Genomic DNA, 20691 nt, shown 5'->3' on the forward strand with positions numbered 1-20691 from the left:
CCAAGAGAATGTGTCCTGTTTCACTTGTACCAGGGCAGAAAAAGTACATGGGCACCTGTTAGCTCCTGGGGTTTGGTTTTTTTTTTTTTTTTTTTAAGATTTTATTTATTTATTAGAACACAAGCAGGGGGAGCTGCAGGCAGAGGGAGAAGCAGGTTCCCTGTTGAGCAAGGAGCCAGAGGTGAGACTCGCTCCCAGGACCGTGGGATCATGACCCGAGCTGAAGGCAGGTGCTTCACCGACTGAGGCCCCCAAGCTCTCTTGCTGGCTCCTGTTCGGACAGCCTGCAGCCACAGGAGCAGAGAGCATTGCCCAGAGAGAGATCAGATGGGAGGAAGAGACCATCTGAATGGAATTGCTGAGGAGCGCGACTGTTTAAGGGGCGGGTGGAGGAAGAGGGCCTTGCAAATCCCAGAGAAGAGACTGCCCGTGGGGGAGAGTAGCCTGGAGGAAGCCAAGGGAGGAGAGGCTGGGTCATGGATAAGGGCTACTGTCAAGGGCTATGGTCGCCATGACATATGAGGACTGGACAAGGGGCAGAGCGGCAACAGGGGACATTCGGGCCATAAGGAGACCACAGGGAAGGAGGAAGAGTTTTGTAGAGCGACCAGGCAGCCTTAGACGGCAGCAGAAGTCAGGCTGGTGAGCATAGTTCCTTCTTTAGGGAAACTTGGCTGTGAACCGGAGGATTTCTAGGATGAGAAACAACGAGCGTGCGAAAATGAGAAGGCTCTGCAGGAGTGAGGATGGAGGGGGTGAGGAGAGCAGATGCAGGCGCGCCCCGGGATTAAGGCTGTTGGACCCAGCCCTCCAGCTTCCACCCTCTCCACTCTTATCCCGGGCCCCTGTATGGCTCACAGCCCCTGCCCCAGAGACCTCATCCACGTGTGTGTCCTTTCCCGCCCTCCCCATACCGCTAACCCTTACCCACTGTGCAAGGTTCTGTCGAGTCTCTCTACCTTCATGAGGCCTCTCCTGAGGTGGTGGAGAGACAGCGCCTTGGGTCGAGCGTGAAGGCGGGGGTTCACCTGGGTGGCTCAGTCGGTGAAGCGTCTGTCTTTGGCTCAGGTCATGATCTTATGGTCCTGGGATGGAGTCCTGCATCAGGCTCCCTGTTCAGCAGGGAGACTGCTTCTCCCTCTCCCTCTGCCCCTCCTCCCTGCTTGTGTTCTTTTTCTCTCTGTGTCTCAAATAAGTAAAATCTTAAAAAAAAAAAAAGTGCGAAAAGGTGGGTGTCATCTATAGCTCTGCCACTAAGTGTGTGACCTCCAGAAAGTCACGTGGTATCTCTTTTCCTTGGTTTTCTGGTCCGTAATACCTGCTCTGACTTACACACAGACTTATGTACCGTATGAATGAGATCGGGGCTGTGAAATGCCTCTGAAATCACACACAACACGGCACGATGGTGTGACACTACCATTTCCTGACTCCGTGGACTGATTTCATTCATTCAGGCCTGGTTTCCGCTGGATAAGCTAATTCCCTCAACTTTGTTTTTTCCTTCAGTGCCTGTTTGACCGAGCACGGAGGAGCAAGACAGTCCCTACCCCAGGGAGCTTCTAGTCTGGTGTGGGAGGCAGGAAATAAGTAATTACATCCTATCTAACGGCTAGTTGTTGAAATGCTATAGAGAAAAATAATGCAAAAGGAGGAGGCGGGCTGAGGATTTACAGGGAAGGGTACTATTTTATTTTATTTTATTTTTTAAGATTTTATTTATTTATTTGACAGAGAGAGAGAGATCACAAGCAGGCGGGGATGGGGGGAAGCAGGCTCCCTGCTGAGCAGAGAGCCCCATGTGGGGTTCAATCCCAGGACCTGAGATCATGACCTGAGGTGAAGGCAGAGGCTTTAACCAACTGAGCCACCCAGGCGCCCCTATTTTATTTTATTTTTAAAGATTTATTTCTTTGAGAGAGAGAGAGCGGGGCAGAGGGAGAGCGAGACTCTCAAGCAGACTCTCTGCTGAGCTCGGAGCCCGACTTGGGACTCGATCCCATGACCCTGAGATCATGATCTGAGCCTAAACCAGGAGTCAGATACTTAACTGACTGAGGCAGCCCAGAGATAAGAGTAGTCAGGGGACATCCTGAGGAGATGATACCTCAGCAGAGGAGAATAAAGTGAGGGGGCAAGGCTACGGGGCCATCTGGGGCACAGCAGATGCAAAGAACCTGAGATGAGAATGCATGCACTGTGTTCTAGAAACAGTAAGGAGGCTAGTGTGGCTTGTAGGTTCTAGTACAGGTGTTGTATTTTATGCCGACGGTGATACTAGATTGTGGAGGGTAGGAGCAGAAGCAGGAGACAGGAACGGACATGGAGTAGAAGCAATAGCATGAGAAGAAATGGTCAGACCTTAGATATATTCTGATGGGTTTGCTAATGCAATAGATGCTGTGGGTTATAAGTCAAAGTTGATGCCAAGATTTCGATCCTGAGCCAATGGGTCAGTAGTGTTCTTGAATTAAAATTGGGAAAATGGGGGGACAGAATAGGTTTTTGTGGAGGAAAATTTTCCCCCCTCTTCCTGCTCTTATTTATGCAATTTAGTGCTTCATGAGAGAGAATTTAAGTACAGATCTTCAAGATCATCTAATTCAGTGATTTCCGATAGAAAGTCATCTGCTGCAGGATTATAAAAAACACCTGCCTCCCTCTTCTCAAAGTGAGTCTTTACCCAGTAATGAAGGTGTCCTCTTCCTCCAGGGTTGGGCCAGAAAGCAGGTTGGAAATGACCTACTTCGTTTGCTTGTTCTGTGGGTGAGAAGAACAGAGCTGAAGAGGTCGTTGGAATGGCCAGGGATACGAGGCTAGCTGTGATCCTCTTCTGGTTAATGAAATTATGTTGCATTTGGTTAGTTTCTGTTTTCAGTTCAATGGTAAACTCCTTGAAAGCAGGAATCATGTCTTAAAGTCATTCATATTTTCCTTCTTGCCTCAGAGAATGCTGAGTAATAACAGGTATCATTCCAAGTATTAACTTGAACATAAAACCTCACGAAAAGAAAAGTCTTCCGCAAACATTGATGCCTGTGATCTTACCTGTGCCCGCAGTTAAAGACGTATCCATTGCCAAGTTTCCCACTGGAGTTGGGGCATCAACCAGGTATATGCACCAAGGGCAGAGACAAAGTTCAGCCTTGAACTTCCAAACTTGGAAACTTTCCAAACTTCCAATGCTTTGGAATCAGATAACCAAGGAGAGATGTGTTAGGGAAGAATGGTGGCGTTGGTCTACTTTGGCCAGTCACACACTGCTTACTACTGCTTTTATATGGAACTATGTGAGAGTGAGGCCAGAGCCGTTTTGTAAGTGCTTAGGGCCTTTGTGGGTCTGCCTTCAGCCCCGGGAAATCTTTCCCGTATGTCTGCTGGGCTCCTGTGTGTTTGATGTTAATATTAAGCAGTGCCCATGCGGCCCCGTGTTCTCTCATATGCATTAAATACGGATGTATATGTAAAGGCCATTGTTCTCATTTGTTTTTGAGATTGCTCAATCCGTTTGATTACATCTGTTCTGTTTTCTCCTTTAATCATTTGTAAAAACGAGTTCTCAATGTGGCAAGAGCCACCCGCTTGACATTCCAGCGATAACTTTGGAGGAACGATGTCCACTGTCCACGCAGGTGCAGTGTACTCATTTGAGTGGGTGGCTGCTCGGAGCTGGTGACAGACAGCACGCTGCTGAGGTCACTGTCTGGGCCTCTGACCCACTGCATTGGTCCTAGCACTTGTTTCCATACACAGCCTCCCATAGGAGTCCTATTTTGATTGCTTCCTGGCCTTTCGGCTAAGGTCAAGGGTAGGAGTCCTATTTTGAGCCAGAGTGGTGTTTGCAAGGAGATGGTAGAGTCAAAGAACACTTTGTAAACTCCCTCTTCCTTCCCCTTCTCCGATGCTTTCTTCCCCATCTTCAGAGTTAGATGAGCCTGAATCAGATTATTCTAGGGACAGATCCGGCATCTTGAAGTCTTAGATCCTTGAGGCCCTCTGGTAAAGGAAGGCCTTACAGCAGTGCCTGCCATTTTGACAAGATGGAAGCAAACTGTGCTTCTCTTTGGCACGTCTGTGTCCTTGAGTAGAGGGCAGCCCTGTGCTTAAAATCTGAATCCAAGGAAGTTCAAAGTTTTCTTCTTGCCTGGGTTTGTTTCTCGATCTGTAGCATCTTCTATAGGTTGCAGAGTGCTCGACTGAAAATGAAGTTGGTACAGCCCTTCGTGCTTAGTGTGCGCAGTGTCCCGTATGCGTGGTATTTGCCCTGGCCGTGCAGTGCGTTCAGCAAGGGAACGAGACTAGTTACCATTGGTTGAATAACTTATCTTCCAAGGACCACACTGAAGGCTTTCCACACATTTCCCTCCTGGGCTCCCTCCTACCTGACACCACCAGAAAGGAAGGAGCTCCTATAACAAAAAAGTGTACACTGTCAGTGCAGAGATTTTGGCCTGTTTCTCCTATATTCTGTTTTGTTCTCATTCCCTTGAATGAGAATGCCTAGCACATACTAAGTCTCGATTAAATGTTTGTTGGGTAAATGGATTATTTTATTTCCTCCCCGGCAGCCCTTGGTGGTAGGATTGGCTGTCCAGATTTGCTGGTAGGGGGTAGGGCCCGGATTTGAACCTGTGTCAACAGCTGCTCACTTTGGGTTGGGGCGGGGGATCGAGTCCCGCCAAGGGTGACTTCCGGTTCCTGCTGTCAGCTAGTAGATGTGAGGCTCACCTACATAAAAGGTTCAGCAATGGGGTAGCACTTATTTCCAGGCAACACAAGAACTGTGCAAAGTGCTAGAGGAGTCATGAGTAGGGGAGAGGTGAGTGAATCGTGCACACCGTCTGGAGCTGTGCTCACTGCATGTGCTTGCTACGTGTCACCCCCGTTGTGACCACGACTATGATAATGTCACCATCATTTTTTATGACTCCTATGAACCAGTCTCCCAAAGGAGTGACTGTTCATTTGTGGCTTGAAATGGCCAGAGACGGTTTCATGAACAAGGTGGTCATTGAGGAATGTGGGCAGGTGCGGACAGGAAGGGAAATACTGGAGATGAAAATCCTATAAACCGAGGCTGAGAATGTGTGTGTTTCCTGTTCCTTGGACAGCAAGGACGCCACTCTGCCTGGCGCAGAAGGGGTATGTGGGCTACTAGGGCGACTAAAGATTAAGACTGATAATTCAGAATTTGTTTATTATGGCATGAGTGCTACATTGTGTCTGTGAGATCGGATTTGAAACCCTGTATCTGTTTCTTTCTTACGCAACCCAACCCTCTTTAATAAGAAATGCCGTGGTCATTTTTAAATGCTGCAATCTGTGGTTGCAACGTTGTATCTTGTTGAGAAATAGTATTTGTGCCTTTGGTGTCACGTAGCCTATGAGACAGATAATGAAGAGGCCACTTCTGTTTGGCCTCATGTTTATGAAATTTAAGACCCTCATTTATGATTATTGACTCAAATATATCTTGGAAGATTAGTAAGGCTATTATATGCTGCTGTAGTCTCCTTAACAGGCTGTAATTCCCGGGGGACCAGGCCTGTGCCTCATTCATCCTCAAACCTCTTCCAGCACTGAACACAGTTGCTGGCATAAACTAAGGATGCAATAAATTGTGGTTGAATTGAATTTGCAAAGCATGTGAGGCTGGCCACCTCTGCGCTTGCGGGAGTAATTTGCAGCAGAGCTATATTTTTTGACTTACGTAACGCATTTCATCTTGTTCCAGGTCCAGCCTGATGACTGGAGGGGCTAAGCGAGGAGTCCCCAACCCTTGGCTCTTTGAGGAGCCAGAGGAAACCAGAGGTTTGGGTTTTGATGAACTCCGGCAACAGCAGCAGAAAATTATCCAAGGTATTGAACACTGCAAGAGGGCAGGCCCAGAGACCTTGTCAGAATTTTACTACCTTCTCGAATGTTCCTTACCACCATTGAAGGTCACGGGGAAAGCTGTTGGTCTTCGAAAGCTCTTGGTGATATCCTGAGGCATAGACAGATGGTGTCGTCCACCAGGGAGCCCATGGAAGTAATGATTTCCACCGGGAGGGAGAGCGCTCCCAGAGCTCTGAGTCTCGTAAACCCAGGCGAATCTGATGTACGCGCCTCCCTCCCTTCACTCCATGATGGGACTCATTCTCCAAACACAACACTCCCCTCTTTTTCTTCTACAAAATAAGTCCATTTAGCTCTTACCTTCAAGTTCATCTTGTCCAGTGGCTTTTAAGCCTAATTGTTTCTTCTGCATTTTTAAATTTCACAAGTAATGCATGATTGTTATGGAAAGTTAAAACAATACAGGGATATGTAATGTGGAGCGCTTCTCTTATTGGTCCTCTAATCTCAGACTGTAAACAGATCAATATATGTGTCCTCAGGCTTTTTCCTACACACACATACACATAGAAGCACACATACTTTTATGTCAGTGAAATCATGATATAGGGTAATGCCATAGCTTTGACATTTTTGTTTAATGTGTGTCATAGACATTTTTCACGTGCCTGTTTTTGTACATGGTTTTTGTGTATTATGGGTATGTCTTTCTTTCTAGTACCTTTTCAGAACAGTTTTACTGAGATATACTTGACATGTTATAAACAGCACATACTTAAAAATGTACGATTCAAGAAGTTTTGAGAAATGTATGACACTACTTGTGTCCTGTATGTTTTGTATCAGATTTACAACTAAGTATTTCACATTTTTTATTCTCTTCTTAATGGCATTTTAAAATTTCTACTAATGATTGTTGCTAATGTGTAAAAGTACAACTGATTTGTGTATATTGATCTTGGATCATGCAGCCTTGTTAAACTCAGTAATTTGTTCAGAGCTTTTTCATAAAGTCTGTAGGACTCTCTTTTTTCTTTCTTTTTAGAGCAGTTTTCAGTACACAGGAAAATGTACTAGAAGGTTCTTTTGCATATGAGTGTCCATTTGTTCCCACACCATTTGTCGAAAAGATCGTGTTTCTCTACTGCCTTTGCCTTTGCTGCTTTGTCAGAGATCATTATGATATTTCTGTGGGTCCATTTCTGGGCAGTCTGTTCTGTTCTGTTGATCTGTTCTTTCATCTGTAGCACAGTGTCTTAAATACTGTAGCTTTAGGATAACTCTTTTTTTTCTAAGATTTTATTTATTTATTTGACAGAGAGAGAGGCAGCAAGAGAGGTAACACAAGCAAGGGGAATGGGAGAGGGAGAAGCAGGTTTCTGCTGAGTGGGGGAGCCCGATGCGGATCTTGGGATCGAGCCCCACATTGGGCTCTCTGCTCAGTGGGGAGCCTGCTTTCCTCTCTCTCTCTCTCCCTGCCTCTCTACCTACTGTGATCTCTGTCTTTCAAATAAACAAATAAAATCTAAAAAAAAAAAATTGCATTCGATTTATTGCAACAAATAAAATCTAAAAAAAATTGCGTTAGATCTATAAAGTTGGGGGGGGTTGGGTCTTTCTGTCCACATACATGGAATATCTCTCTTTTAGTTCTTTTTTTTTTGAAGGTTTTATTTATTTAACAGAGAGAGAAATCACAAGTAGGCAGAAGCAGGCAGAGAGAGAGGGGGAAGCAGGCTACTCGCTGAGCAGAGCGCCCAATGTGGGGCTCGATCCCATGACCCTGAGATCATGATCCGAGCTGAAGGCAGAGGCTCTAACCCACTGAGCCACCCAGGTGCCCCTTAGTTCTTTTTTGATTCCATTCACCAGTTTATAGTTTTTCTCATAGAGATCTTATACTTATTTGGTTAGATTAGACCGAAGTACTTCATTGTGAGGGATGCTGAAATAAATGGTATTGTGTTTTTAATTTCAAATTCCACCCATTCGTTGCTGGTTTATAATGAAGTGAACGACTTTCGTATATTAACTTTGTATCCTGCAACCTTGCTATAATTGCTTTTTAGTTTGAGGAGATTTTTTTCATTCTTTTGGATCTTTTCTGTTACATGATCCTATCATCTCTAAACAAAGTTTTATTTCTTTCTTCCCAGTTTGTACATATTTTTTTTGTCTTGTCTTGTCTCATCTGGTTGCATGAGCTAGAACTTCCATACAATGTTGAAAAGGAGTGTTGGGAGAGGACATCCTTTCCTTGTACCTGATCCTAGTGGAAAAGCGTCAGTTTCACACCATCAAGTGTGATGTTAGTTCTGGGAATTTCATAGGTATTCTTTATCAAGTTGAGGAAATTCTCCTTTATTCCTAGTTTACTGGGAGTTTTTAATCATGAATGAATGTTGGATTTTGTTAAGTGCTTTTTCTGCGTCTAGTGATACGATCATATGGATTTTCTTTTTTAGCCCGTGAATATGATGGATTACATTAATTGGCTTTTGAATGTTGAACGAGGCATGCATACCTAGGATAAAGCTCACTGACTGTGGTATATTATACATCATTGGATTTGATTTGCTAATTTTTTTGAGAATTCTTTTTATCTATTAGAGTGATACTGGTCTGTGTTTTTCTTTTCTTTAATGTCTTTGTCTAGTTTGGTATTAGGACAATGGTGGCCTCAGAAAGTGACTTAGGAATTATCCTCTTTGCTTCTGTTCTCTGGAAGAGATTGTAGAGAATTGGTGTAATTTCTACCTTTGCTGCTTGGTAGAACTCACCAGTGAACCCATTTGGGCCTGGTGTTTTCTGTTTTGGGAGTTTATTGTTAATTCAGTTTCTTTAATAGATACAGACCTATTCAGATTGTCAGTTTCTTCTTGTGTGAATGTTGGCAGCTTTTGTCTTTCTAGGAGTTAGGCCTTATCATGTAGGTAATCAAATTTGTGGGCATAAAGTTGTCCATAATATTTCTTTATTATCTTTTCAGTATCCATTAGAGCTGTAGTGATGTGCACGTTTTAAATTTCTGATTAGTAATTTGTGTTCTCTCTCTCTTTTTTTTAGTTAGCTTTGTTAGAAGCTTACTGATTTTATTGATCTTTCTGGTTTCATTGATTTTACTCTGTTGATTTCTTATTTAAATTTCATTGACTTACTATTTCTTCTGCTTACTTTGGATTTAATTTTCTTTTTTTTTAAAGATTTTATTTATTTGAGAGAGAGAAAGAATGAGAGAGAGAGAGCATGAGAAGGTGGAGGGTCAGAGAGAGAAGCAGACTCCCTGCTGAGCAGGGAGCCCGATGCGCAACTCAATTCCAGGACTCCAGGATCATGACCTGAGCCGAAGGCAATTGCTTACCACCCAGGTGCCCCTACTTTGCTCTTTTTAAAAAAAAAGATTTTATTTATTTAAAGAGAGAGAGGGGCACCTGGGTGGCTGAGTTGTTAAGTGTCTGCCTTCGGCTCAGGTCATGATCTCGTGGTCCTAGGATGGAGCCCCACTTTGGGCTCCCTGGTCAGCAGGAAGCATGCTTCTCCCTCTCCCACTTCCCTTGCTTGTGTTCCCTCTCTCGCTGTGTCTTTCTCTGTCAAATAAATAAATAAAATCTTTAAAAAAAAGAGAGAGAGAGAGAGAGAGAGTGAGAGAGAGCACAAATGGGGAGGAGGAGAAGCTGGCTCCCGGTGAGCAGGGAGCCTGACGCGGGGCCGGATCCCAGGACCCTGGGATCATGACCTGAGCCGAAGGCAGACATTCAATAGACTAAGCCATGCAGGCGCCCCTAATTTGCTCTTTTTCTGGTTTTCTGAAGTGTGGGAAGACTCTTGATCTTAGATCTCTCTTTTTTTCCTAACATAAATATTCAGTGCTATAACTTTCCCTCTGTGTACTGCTTTTGCCAAATCTGGTGAATTTAGCTTTATTTTCATTTTCATTTACTTCAAAGTATTTGGAAAGTTCCCTTGAGATTTCTTTTTGATCATGTGTTATTTAGAAGTGTGTTGTTTAATCTCCATGTATTGGGGTGTTTTGTAGTTATCTTTCTGTTACTGATTTCTAATTTCATTCCATTGTAGTTTGGGAGCAGACATTGTATGATTTCTATTTTTAAAAAATTTGTTAATGTACGTTTTGTGGTCCAGAATGTGGATTATCTTGGGTGAATGTTCCATGTAAGCTTGAGAAGTGCATGTATTCTGCTTTTGTTGGATGACATAGTTTATAGATGTGCCTTATATCCAGTTGATTGATGGTGGCGAGTTCAACTTACTGATTTTTCTGCCTACTGGATCTATTTCTGATAGAGTGATGTTCTATCTCAACTCTAATAATGGGTTTATCTATTTCTCCTTGCAGTTCTATCAGTTTTTGCCCCATGTAGTTTGATACTCTGTTGTTTAGGCATGTACACATTAAAGATGGCTGTGTCTTCTGGGAATCAGCCCTCTTCTCTGTAGATGATGATTGTCTTTGTCCCTGATAATTACTTGCTTTGAGGTCTGCTCTGTCTGAAATTAGTATAGCTACTCCTGTTTTCTTTTGATTAGTGTTAGTACAATTTGTCTTTCTCCATCCATTTACTGTTAATCTATATGTGCCTTTATACTTAAAGTGGGGCTCTTGTAGACAATATGTAGTTGACTCTTGTTTTCTTGATCCACTCTGACATTCTTTTAATGATTGTGTTTTTACTTTTTAATTTCAATTTGGATGCCTTTTATTTCTTTTTCTTGCCTTATTGCACTTGCTACAATCTCCAATACAATGTCGACAAGAAATTGTAAGAGCAGGCGTCCTTGCTTTGTTTCTAATCTTAGCCAGGGAACATTCATTTGGAAGCCAGGTGTGAATTTTTCTTTTGTTTGGTACTAGATATTTTTGTATTTCCAGAAGTTTTCTTGGGATTCGGGGGGAGGGGCAGTGCAGTTATTTGAGTATTATTTTGTCAGGTGGACCAGAACGGTGTTTTTTTTTAGGGAAGTCAGCAAACCATGATGTGTGGGCCACGTCTCATCACCACCTGTTTTTGTAACGGGCTGTAGGCTTAAAAACAGTTCTTCCATTTTTAAGTGGCTGAAAAATAGAAGATGATTTCATGACTTGTAGAAATTGTATACAATTCAAATGAACTTTTGTGGGAGCACAGCCCTGCTCACTTACTTATGTATTACCTATGGGTGCTTCCCTGCTTCAGCGTCAGAATTGAATAGCTGTACTGGGGACCCTATGAACCACAGAGTCCCAGATATTTGCTGTCTGGCCCTTCATAAGATGTTCACCGCTCCAGCGTCGAGTGGTCTAGCCTGCTAGAGAGCTACAGGCATTCTGAGAACTCTTACGCCCCGTAAATCATGAGGTGACCTGGTTAGTGGGAATGGGAGCTATGTCCAACCCCGTCTGAGCTCAGAGGGTCATTCACTCTGGCTTTCAGATGGTTCTTTCCCTTACACATGGATCCTGGTTAACGATCACCCAACTGACACCTCAAGGTGGGCCCTGTGCAAACCTCTTTGCGCAGCCCTCTCCCCTCTGTGCTATGCCCTGTGGACTCTCCCCTCCTTGACCTATTTGGATGCTTCTCAGTGCTGGGCCCCCCATGCCAGGCAATATGTGGGGCAGCGCTAGAGCTCATCTCATTTGTTTTCCATCCCTTGGGGAGCACTCGCCTTCATTTCCTGATCCATTCCGCATCTCTCAACTGTAGTTTTATGTATTTTGCCTGTGGTTTTGTGTTTGTTTTTGTTTTTGTTTTGTTTTGTTTTTTCCAGTTGTTTCTTTTTCAGTTGTTTCAGACCAGAAGTAAATCAGATCCCTGTCAGTCCCTCTTGGCCAGAAGCAGAAGTCTAATTCTGTCTTGAACTCCTGTCCACAGTGGAATTATCTAGTAAATGAACCCCTGTGCCTCCCTTATCTCTTTAATACTGTGTACTTCTCTCATTATTATGTCTGAAGCAAAATAAACCACATAGGGTGCTGTGCACAGCTGTTCACCTACAGTGACTCATCCTTCTGCGTTCATGTTCCTGAAAGAAGTGTCTTGCTTGCTAGTAGTAATGAATTTTCTGGCACTGTTGCTTTTTTTTGGCCCAGAAAAGCTGCTTTCCATCAGGAGAAGTATTCTCGTCACTGAGAGGGCGCTCGGTGCGGAGGCTGCTATAGGTCAGGTGCGAGAGGGTGCCGCCTGCCGTATTTTGTGTCGGGTCTCCAAAGCAGAGAGCGTCCTTATTGTTTGCTCCATCACCTTTGGGGGTGCGTGGAGGGTGGGGACGGGATGGACGCATGAAGGAGTAGGGCACAGTTACTGGCTGTATTCAAGACATTTTCTTCTTCTCCCCTTACCTTGGTGTTCTAAAGCGCTGTATTCCTCTTCACTTTCCCAGTGAGCTGTTTTTCAAGGATACGCATGCACACTAAAAACAATGGAAGCAATCATGACGTTAAACCCCTATCAGCCTTTTCTCTGCCTGAAGAAGCTTGGGGATGGGCTCAGGTTGCCGTGGTTTTACTTCATTGCCGGGCCCTGCACTAGAAGAAACAAGGGCCCCGAAGGGTCGTGTCTAACTTCCTTTCACCCATGGAATCCATGAGCTTTTCTGTACTTCTGTTGACCCTTAGAAAACACTTTGAAAATCATCCTAAAATAACAGTTCATCGGTAGAACTTAGACTCAAGGCAATGAATGCTTTCCTTTTCTAACTTCGAAATGAAGCCTCATGACAACCAGTTGGCCAGTCTTTGGCTTCTGTGCTCCCGAAGCTGTAATTTGAGGCACCGATGGACATGAGGCAGAAGACGGGTGAGGGGCCAGCATTAACCAGATCACCTCAAAAATCCCTGAGACAGAAGAGAGAAGGGTCACTTTTTGGGTAGGACAGACCCTTGCCTCTTGAGTTGGATAGCTGACCGTGGAGGAGAGAACATGCCCTTCCACTTTTACTCAGGGGCTCTGTACGTAGGGTTTTAATGCCATCTCTTCGTACCATGATTCCGTCGACATTCTTTCTAGATTCCAGCAGAAAGTTGGGCACTTGTTCTGGACTTCTGTGTTCTCAGGTCCCTCTGGGTCGGCGTGTGGAATAGCGGTGGGGAAGGTGGCTGGCCAGACCCGGCAAAGCTGGGCAGCTCACCTTCAAACCCCAGCAACTGTAACTTCACAGATGACCTTCTTGGAAGATACCCTTTCTCGTGGCTGTTACCTATGCCAGGATTCCTCTCCCCAAATCTTAAAACGCAAACAAAAATAGAAGCATCTGGGAGTTTTCCCAATGGAGTAATTAATTTTATCCAGTGTGTCCAGCCTTCCTCCTCTGTCCCTTACTTCCCCTTATCCAAGGAGAGTTCCTCCTTGCGTCAAATGTGAGAATTCCCATTGCTTCTTTCTGGGCCCTGGACTGACAAAGCATCAACTACTTTTCCTATCACCTAAACTCAGGAATGTCTAGTATTGCCCGCAAGCCCTCCCCCATGTCCACCGGGGAATAAAGTGCATTCTTGTGCAAGCCTAGTGGGCCCTCTGTGGTCACTCCTTGATGGAAGCATATTAATTAAGTATGCTCAGTGCCATTGCTTGGGCTCAGAACTGGGGTGAAAATACAGGAAAGGAAGACACAGCTCCAGCCATTGGGGCCCTGGTCATGTGCTTGGTCAGGGGTGGCAGCTCTTAGGAATGTCCCTCGGTTTTCTCTGCCTGTTAAAATGTTGGTAACCTTTTGCCATGGCCAGTTTCAAAAATAAGGAGGTAGGTAAAATAAGGTAACAGTCCCATTTTGCCCATCAGTTGCTTCAACCATTACCAACTCCTAACCAGTCTTGTTTCATCTCTTCATCTACCCACCTCCCCACACTGTCCATCCCCTGGATTATTATTTTTCTTAAGATTTTTTTTTTAAGATTCTATTGATTTATTTGACAGACAGAGATCACAAGTAGGCAGAGAGGCAGGCAGAGAGAGAAAGAGGAGGAAGCAGGCTCCCTGCCGAGCAGAGAGCCCAATGTGGGGCTTGATCCCAGGACCCTGGGACCATGACCTGAGCTGAAGGCGGAGGCCTTAACCTACTGAGCCACCCAGGCACCACTCCCCCCAGATTATTTTTGAAGCAAATCCTAGACGACATACCCTTTTAGCGGTGGATATTTGGGAATGTATCTCTAAAGCATATTTATAAAAGGTAAAGATTTTTTTTTTTAAATATAACCGTAATGCCATTATCACCCTTAATAATTTAATGGGAATACCTTAAGATAATCAAATACCCAGTGTTCATATCTCCCAGATTTCCCACGATGGATTTTTTTTTTAGGTCATCCGATTCAGGATCTGAATGTGGTCTATACATTGCAACTGATTGATATGTCCCTTAAGTGTCTTTAATAGATAGGTGCTTTTGCCAACCCTCTCTTTTTCCCTTTGCAGTTTCTCTGTTGAAGAAGGAAGGTCATTCGCCCTATACTTTCCCACTATCTAGACTTGCTATTTGTAATCCCATATATTGTTTAACATATTCCTCTCCCCACATATTTTCTGTAAATTGGTAGTTAGATTTGGTGGCTTGATCAGAATTGAGTTTGTTATTTTTGGCAAGAACATGTTGTGATGATTGTCCCTCTCTGATCTAGAGCCACCAGATAGCCCTCCCACAATTACATGATGTTCAGTGAGGGGATGGTTTTTCCGAGCGTCTAAAGATAGGAAGGATCCAAACACCTAATTATTCCGAGGGGATTTTCAGAAACAATGACTGTATTAGTTTTCCGTTGCTGCTGCAATAAATTTGCACAAACCTAGGGACTTAATACGCAAGTTTATTATCTTCCTGTTCTACAGGTCACAAGTTCAATACAGCTCTTCCTGGGCCAAGATCAAGGTGTTGGCAGGGCTGGTTCCTTTCTGGAGGCTCCAGGGAAGAATTCGTTCCCTCACCTTTTCTGGCTCCTCGAGCCCCCCCGCCCACATACCTTGGCTCCCAGTCCCCTTCTTCAGTGTTCAGAGCCAGCAACTTGCATCTCCCTGACCTTCTTCAAGTCTCCCTTTCACCACAGCTGGGACAGATTCTCTGTTTTGAAGGACTCACGGTTATACTGGGCCCAGCTGGATCATCCAGAACCCTCTGCCAGCTCAGATTCTGTAGCCGGAATCACATCCGCATGGTTACTTTTGCAATGGAAAGTCTCCTAATCTCAGGTTTGAGGGGTTGGAATGTGGACATCTTCAGGGGGCCGTTACTCTGGGTAACGTGCTCATCCATCCTTAAACTAACACCGTTGTAATACTGACAGACGGTTGATAGAGTGTGGTGTGTGGCAAATGGTTATGATATCATAGTGACTGGGGTTATGTGATGGAGGGCAGATTAGGGGCAGTGAGCTATGAGCGTGCCATTAGGGTATTTTCGCACGGCTTCACATAATTGCATGGGTCTTGATTGCTTCTGTCTCTGTGAGTAGCATTTACTGTTGCTCAGTGCCACTCGGGTGACTGCACTGCATCCCCTTGGTAATGCCACCGTAAGCCTGGAGAAGCTCAGGTCATCAGTGTGATCGTTAATACATACACATCATCTCCATTACCTGGACCCTCTGTGTCTTTGCATTATGGAATGGAAACTTTATCCTAGTGAGGAGCTACCAGGTTCTTACAGAAATAAGTGGCCCAGAGTTTTCGACCCTCATTCTGTTTTGCATCAGCAAGATAACCTTTTGGTAGTCAAGTCAGGCGGTGAGCCAAGATTGAGAGAAAAGAGTGCAGGAGTATTGGTATCTCCATTCAGAATCTAGGTCTCTGCCAGATAAAGCAACTTCAGGGCTTTCCTGATTCTTTTCCTAATTCTAGTTAAATTGTTTTACCTTTAAATCCACATTGACCCTTGACCCTTGACCCCTCATATAGACTGTGCTTGAGATGCATTTGGAGCTGTACCTCAAGGTACCTATAGCAGCACTAGGTTGACGACAGATTTTTCTTGGAGGCCATCCAAAAGGTTGTTGCTCAAGCCCGAAAGGTCCTCATTATAAAGTGATTTTGCTATAAAATGGCCCCTTGGAACAATCCCTGGAGATGGCAGGTCATTTGTATAGTTAAAAATGTACATAGTGTCAAAGACATGTTACTGAGGGGTCCTTACCTCACACCATTAGTTTAAATAAATTCCAGATGAATTAACAAGTTAAGTGTAATGGCTTAATTCCATAAAAAGACGAGGGAAAAAAATAAGTAAATGTTAATGTGATCTTGGGTAAGAAAAGACCTTCGTGATTTCTGTTCTTGTAGATCTGCTTTTCCGAGAAACAGCCATTTAAAAATCCCCATCAGCAAGTGAAGCTGCGAATGACTCGTTGCCCTCATCTAGCATATGGCTGGGGTAGAAAGATCCCTTATCATTAGACTCAGCCCCAGAATGTTCTTCCCCAGTGCCCCGGAACGTGAAGAGAAAAGTTCAAAGAGCTCACGGAGACTGTCCCGTGAAACACAAAAACAGAAACAAAGAGAGCAATGACACATTTTAAAGAAAGGATCTCGAATAACTTGGATTCTTTTCCCTTTAAATTTTCAAAATCTAGCAAAGTCATATGTCTTCATTTTTTAAAGCAAAAATGCTATTTTGTTATATATGTTTTGTATCCATGCTTACCTATGTATCATGAACTTCTTTTAACATCAAAATATTCATATACGATATCTTTTTTTAAAAGCTATCTAGTGTTTTACTTAGGAATATACTACATATTTTAAAACAAACCCCTGTGTTTGGGCATTAGATAGTTTCCAGTTTTTCACTACTATACATGTATGCATCTGGGGTCCAATCAGGAAAAAGAGATTTGAACAGGGGAAAATGTAACATTTCTACTAACCATAGCAGGGGAGGAGAGCAACAGGGCAGGACACTCTGCCGCTCCGGAGGGAGAGCTGGTCCACCAGGGCCCCGGGGCACTCCGCAGCCAGTGAGCTCAAGTCCCACCCGCCAAGTCCCACCCGCCACGCCAGCAGAGGGAGTAGCTGTAAGCATTGCAGGAGCTTGTCGTGGTAGCTGGAGGGAGCCCAGAAGCCAGACACGGTCCTTATGCCAAGGGTCTGCAGTCCTGCCTATTAACAGAGCAGGCAAAGGAAGAAGTACTTAAAGGATCCTGGCGTGTTTTCACTGAGCAGCCAAAAAGGGTGACTTTGGGACCGAAAGGCAGTAAACTGATAAACAGCCCAGGAGACGTTTCAGGGGATATCCTCGTAAATACCTCCTTGCTTACCATCTGAATGTTTTCTTAACGTTCGTACACATGCAGTTGAGAGGTGACAACGTAGGCATGATTTACCCTGTAGAAAGGTACGTTTCCCGTCTTCCCATGGCAGTGCTTCGGAGCTCCTCTTTCACACGTCAGTTAACCCTGGGCCTGGCGTGCTTTTCAGTCCTTCCAAATATGATAATCCAAAAAAAAAAAAAAGCTCATCATTGATTTTTATCGATATCTTTAAAAAAATCAATGCTGTCAAAGCCTTTATTTATTTTTCCTTTGGTATTCCTTTGTGAATTTCATGTCTCTCTCCTTTGCCCATTTAGAAAATTGGAATATTTTTCTTACCTATCTGCATTTGCTCTTTATGTGTTCAAGTTTAAACGTTATGTAGTCAAATCTTTCGTTATTTCCATTGTAATATTTAAAATTTTAATTTATCTGACAACTGTTTTCGTTTAAGGTATGAGATCGGTATTTACTATTTTTTTCTTTATTTTCTCTTAATATTAACTGTTTTTTTTTCTCTTTTCCAGACCTAAGTGTTACTTTTATAGTATATTGAATTGCATTACATGCCTGGGTGTGGACTCGAAATTGTTTTCCTTTGGTTTTTAGTGGCCTTTTTTCTTCTTTCAGAACAGGATGCAGGCCTGGATGCCCTATCCTCTATCATCAGTCGGCAGAAACAGATGGGGAAGGAAATTGGGAATGAACTGGATGAACAAAACGGTAAGAACACGTCTGGCGGTGAGCACGTTTGCCGTGTAGCGTGCATATGAGAGGCTCAGATATTTGTGAAGCGAGTTGAAGACTACAAGACATGTAAAGTAGCTCAGCACCCGTGGAGTATTACAGTTCAATGCAGTCGAGGGTGCTTTTTGGCAGAGTTAGATTGTAGTGAGCTGAATGCCATGTAAAGAAATTTGATAGGCAATGTCTAGTCCTTCGTCGCTGCTTTAAAAAATACTTAGTTTTATGAGCCACGTGTCCGAGGAGCTTTTTCATTATGTGACAATGGGATGAAATTGCTCAGAGCGCTGTACACTGACGTGTGGTGCTCCAGGCCACAGGGACTCTGGCATCCACGCACCCAGGGAAGCTGGCACCTCTTCCCTCATAAATTGCAGACCGTGGGGCAGAAAAGTGCTTGAAGATCGCTGCTCAGGACTTGATGTGACAGATCTGGTTGGAGCAAGATAATTTGAAAACCACAGCAGGATGGCTTGGGGAAACAGCTTTGTCAGGGTGCCACCCCCACCCCCACCCCGCGAAAAGCTCCCAAGCTTGTGGCACATGGTGCGAGGGGACCCCACCATGTGGCGGATGGTATGAGCAGTGCAGCTGTTGGAATGGAGAGAAAGAGGACAGAGGCAGGTGACCAATGGCACTTGTACTGCAGTGGTTGGTTGGGTTGGGGGACCAGTGGTCTGTGAGTGGAGAGCCCAAGTCCAGGTGGCACATGTCCAGTTAGAGATGCCCAAGAGTCATCCGAGTGGCAGTGTTGAGTAGACAGTTGGAGGTTTGGTCCCAGAGCTCAGCGAGAACACAGGACCAACGAGAAGGAACGTCAGAAGCTTCTGTGTGGAGGTGACGTGTGAAAGTGTAGAAACAGTAGGGCCTCCATCTTTGTCATTGCATGTAATCAGTACACAGCGTCATGAAGGCCATGCTAGTCCTGTTTGCTAGCGACGGAGCTCAGAGTGGCCGAGGGGCCTCCTAACATCACATCACTTAGAAGTGCCAGCATCGAAATTCCAGCATGGGTCATCGGATCCTTGTGACTGCTCTTTCACCACACTGCCCTTCCTCTCTAAGGAAGCCCCCGTAGGTTCTAAGGCTTTAGCTCCGGGGACAGTACCATGGAAGCTCGCGATGGTTTGCTTTCAAGAAAAATGACCACAGGCCTGTAAGCACAGCAGTCCTGGGAATGGATACTGTCCAGCAAGGACTTCCTTTCTCAATCTCCACAGAGAATGAGTTCATTTCTTCCCACAACACTACTGCATTTGTCATAAAGAAATAAACTCATCTATTTATCGTCTATGGTGGATAAGTAGATTGCTAAAGCAAATGGAGAAACCCTCTATCTTTATAATCCTACTAGTGCTTCTTACTAGTTCAAGCACTGAAGGGAGAATATCTGAGTCCTTTTCCTGATGGTGCTAACTAATTTACATATTTGCGTATAATTCAGTGATTGGCCAGTTCCTTCCTGGAGAGAGTGTTAGTAAGAAAATAAACTCTAGAGAAAATCTGCTTATTATAGGTATAATTGTTCTTTTAAAAAAAAGGGGGGGGGATTTATATATTAATTTTATAGAGAGGTGGGCAGAGCTGGAGGGAGAGAATCCTAAGCAGTCTTCTCACTGAGTGCTGAGCCCTATGCGAGGCTTGATCCCACGACCCTGAGATCACGACCTGAGCCAAAACCAAGATTTGGACGCTCAGCTGATTAAGCCATCCAGGCGCCCCAATTACTCTTTCTCTAAAGGAAGTATAGCATAGTTAGCGGTTGGACAAGAAAGGATTCTAGCCACCAGGATGGTGAAGCAGGCCCATCCTGTGATGTGCCTCGGTAAGCCACTGTGTAGTCATGTCTGGGCGGGTGGCTAAGAACCAATGGTACATTCTTTGGTGGGTGACTTGCTGACTTCCCGGGTGAGATCAGCATGCATCTTCCCAGCATAAGCAACCATGCCAGCGTGTCCTTGTCTTGTCTTCCCTGTAGTCTGGTGGTTATCGTACTTTTGCCGCCTGTTAGAGTCACCCGGGGGGCTTTGAAACTCCTGGAAGCTCAGGCCGTAACAGTGTTTTAGATTTCTTTTATTGCTGTAACAAATTACCACAAACTTAGTGGCTTTAAAGCAACACACATTTATTATCTTACAGTTCTGGAGGTCAGAAGTCTGACCCACATCTCCCTGGGCTGAAAAAAAAAAAAAAAAAAAAAAAAAAAAAGGCAAGATGTGGGCAGGACTGCAATTCCTTTCTGGAAGCTCCAGGGGAGAATTAATTTCCTTGCCTTTTCTGGCCTCTGGAGGCTTCCTCCATTCCTTGGCTCATGGCCCCCTCCTCCCGTCTTCAAAGCCAACACCAGTGAACTGAGTCCTACTAACATCGCATCACCCTGACCTCTAACTTATGTCTACTTCTTCTGCGTTTAAGAACCTTTGTGATACCATTTGGCCCACCCAGATAATCTAGGATAATTTCCCCATTTTAAGGTCAATTGGTGAGCAACCTTAACGCCTCTTGGCCGTGTACTGTAACATATTTACATGTTCTGGGGACTGGGGACTGGAATGTAGACTCTTTCCAGGGACCGTGGTTCCACTCCCCGTAGTACTTAGACCAGTTAGACTAGAGTCTCCAGGGTTGGGTCCCAAGCATCCACATCTTTAAGGCTTCCTGGATGGCTTCCTTGTGCTGCCGAGTTTGAGAACCAATGTCCCCTTCAAACGTGAGCACTCTCTGTTCATCTGGTCTCTCCTATGCCCGCATGGCAGCTACAGATCCCACGCATGTTCGCGGAAGTCCACTTGGAGTCACACAGACACACGTACCATCCTCGTCACGGCTTTGATCTCCTTTTCTACCCCCGTCCTTTTCCCTTCTTCCTCTTT

General features: G+C 44.5%; 1 protein-coding gene across 5 annotated transcripts in view; it reads left to right on the plus strand.

Moving 5' to 3' along the window:
• Nucleotides 1-20691, plus strand: part of STX8 (syntaxin 8) — a 244800-nt gene that overhangs the window by 40391 nt on the left and 183718 nt on the right. For all 5 annotated transcript variants that reach the window (XR_009347944.1, XM_059148484.1, XM_059148483.1 and 2 more), the window contains exons 5-6: nt 5735-5859; nt 17705-17797. Coding sequence is in view for 4 of the 5 variants with exons in the window: in XM_059148484.1 (XP_059004467.1) it covers nt 5735-5859; nt 17705-17797 (218 nt within the window). In the remaining variant the exon portion in view is untranslated. The remainder of the gene's footprint in view (nt 1-5734; nt 5860-17704; nt 17798-20691) is intronic.

This window comes from Mustela lutreola, chromosome 15 (genome assembly GCF_030435805.1).
Source record: "Mustela lutreola isolate mMusLut2 chromosome 15, mMusLut2.pri, whole genome shotgun sequence".
Lineage (NCBI taxonomy): Eukaryota > Metazoa > Chordata > Mammalia > Carnivora > Mustelidae > Mustela > Mustela lutreola.